A 2375-nucleotide genomic window follows, 5' to 3' on the forward strand; every position below is an offset into this window, starting at 1 on the left:
GGTGTTGATTGTAAATGCCAAACTCTTAGCTAGCAGTCAAATGATTGCTCAGTATAGTGCAATAGGATATGATATGATGTGGTGTGGTATAATAATACATAGAACAATTATAAATGATCTTTCAGTTCTCTACCATGGGGTCTTTACAACATCTAACCATCTGATCCCATATTCCCATCACTTTACCTAAAATTTCAGTCCAGATTCCTTTGTTGCCCCGCAGGTACACCATCCACAGTGGTGTCAGAGGGGTGAGGAATAGTACAGTGTCTGGGGGAGCACAGGCGCTGTCTCTGTACAACGTGTTCTTCTCGTGACTAGCATCCTGACTGCATTCAGGTTTCTGCTGTGAGCCTCTGTATCACAACTGATTATTCTAAGAAGCATTTCTTTTTACTCTGTAACTGGCTTATGTCTTCTTATAAATTACGTGGTTTACAGAACTGACCAAGATTCAAGAAATCACACACATTCTGATTTAATTCATCCATTGAAATTCCCCGATGTGTCATAGCTCATCCCGCTGCCCCTTAGTGTTTCCTGTTTCCATTCCGCCTTCCTTGCTAACCCTCTGAATTTCGTTCCTGGGCAAGTGCTGCCCTCTTGAACTTACAGAGTTGAATATTGGTACATTGAGGAGAGTTTAGTTCAACACATGCCTGCTGTTTGCATGCTCCATGAGTCCAGTGGTCCAATTGTTTCCTTGTGTCTTTCAAATTCCATCACTCTTCCTAATTCTGTAAGGGAAGAGCCCAATAGTTGCATCTTATGCTGTTCACATCAAATAAGGGTAAGGCTTTCATTTTTTTTCACCGATGTTCCCACAACTTTAAAGAACACTTGGCATAAAATATTTGGTGAAAAACATTGGTTGGATGAGCAATCAGTGTCTTGATGAATTTGTAGAGAAATATAATGCTTTAGGGAAAAGATGGTATTAGAAGAAATGACAAGTAGACAGTTTCAGCATCAAAGACAATATTGAGCACATGAGATTCAAGACCAGATACACAGAAATGAGTAGGGATTACTTAATTAACTGCATAAAACATAAATAACAGTACATTTCTTAAAATGTTCTTAACAGCTCATGGCAGATTTTGCAATGCTCTTTTCTCTTTCCCAGTAGTTTCATCAGCTCCATGGAACCAGGAAACCACACTCATGTTCCAGAATTCATCCTTCTGGGGCTTTCTGAAGAGGCAGAGCTGCAGCCCCTCCTCTTTGGACTGTTCCTCTCCATGTACCTGGTCACCTTCACTGGGAACCTGCTCATCATCCTGGCCATCACCACAGACTCCCACCTCCACACACCCATGTACTTCTTCCTCTCCAATCTCTCCTTTTCTGACATCTGTTTCACCTCCACCACTGTCCCAAAGATGCTGTTGAACATCCAGATGCAGACCAAAGTAATTACGTATGAAAACTGCATCATGCAGATGTTTTTTTTCTTGCTTTTTGTGGCCTTAGACAACTTCTTATTAACAGTTATGGCCTACGACCGGTTTGTGGCCATCTGTCACCCACTGCACTATACGATCATCATGAACACACGATCCTGTGGCCTCCTGCTTCTGGCCTCCTGGTTATTGTCGTTATTCGACTCTCTATTAAATGGTTTCATGGTTTTGCGATTATCTTTTTGTACAGAATTGCAAATCTCCCATTTTTTCTGTGAACTCAATCAGGTAATCCAACTTGCTTGTTCTGACACCTTCCTGAATGACTTAGTCATGTATTTAACAACTGGACTTCTGGCTGTTGTTCCACTCACTGGGATTCTTTTCTCTTACATGAAGATTGTGTCCTCCATTTTGAAAATTGCATCAGCTGGAGGCAAATATAAAGCCTTTTCCACTTGTGGGTCTCACCTCTCCGTGGTTTCCTTGTTCTATGGTACAGCTTTAGGGGTTTATCTCAGTTCTGCTGCTATTGAAAGCTCCAGGGCCACTGCAATTGCCTCAGTGATGTACACTGTAGCCACACCTATGCTGAATCCTTTTATCTATAGTCTTAGAAATAGAGACATAAAGCAAGCCCTAAGAAAACTTTTCAGCTGAGATCCATTCTATATAACAAGAATGCATCTTTAAATTTAGAGAGTTACTTTTGGAAAACAAAATTCAAAATCACAACCATCTGTATTATACTTTCCTCAGTTCTTTATGTGCCTATACACATAAATCAATCTTCTTAATATTTAAGATATAATACAAAAGATTGAAGACAAAATATGGAATTCCTGCATACTTAAATGTATTTCCTTTAATCATATCCTCCCTTGAATGGCCAGTTATTTCAGGGTGCCTTTAGCTTTCATTAGGAAATAGATTTTCATCACTAGCCGTAGAGGAATAGCATGCAATTATCAC

The 2375-nt window shown here is 40.1% G+C and overlaps 1 protein-coding gene across 1 annotated transcript; it reads left to right on the top strand.

Annotated features, from left to right (window-relative positions):
• The first annotated feature begins 1112 nt into the window (after positions 1 to 1112).
• On the top strand, positions 1113 to 2063 carry LOC142432104 (olfactory receptor 7A5-like). The gene has a single exon (XM_075537193.1). It carries the CDS (start codon positions 1143 to 1145, stop codon positions 2061 to 2063), a length of 921 nt encoding a protein of 306 aa, XP_075393308.1. The 5' UTR covers positions 1113 to 1142.
• Positions 2064 to 2375: the final 312 nt, after the last annotated feature.

This window comes from Tenrec ecaudatus, chromosome 1 (genome assembly GCF_050624435.1).
Source record: "Tenrec ecaudatus isolate mTenEca1 chromosome 1, mTenEca1.hap1, whole genome shotgun sequence".
In the NCBI taxonomy this organism is placed as follows: Eukaryota; Metazoa; Chordata; class Mammalia; order Afrosoricida; family Tenrecidae; genus Tenrec; species Tenrec ecaudatus.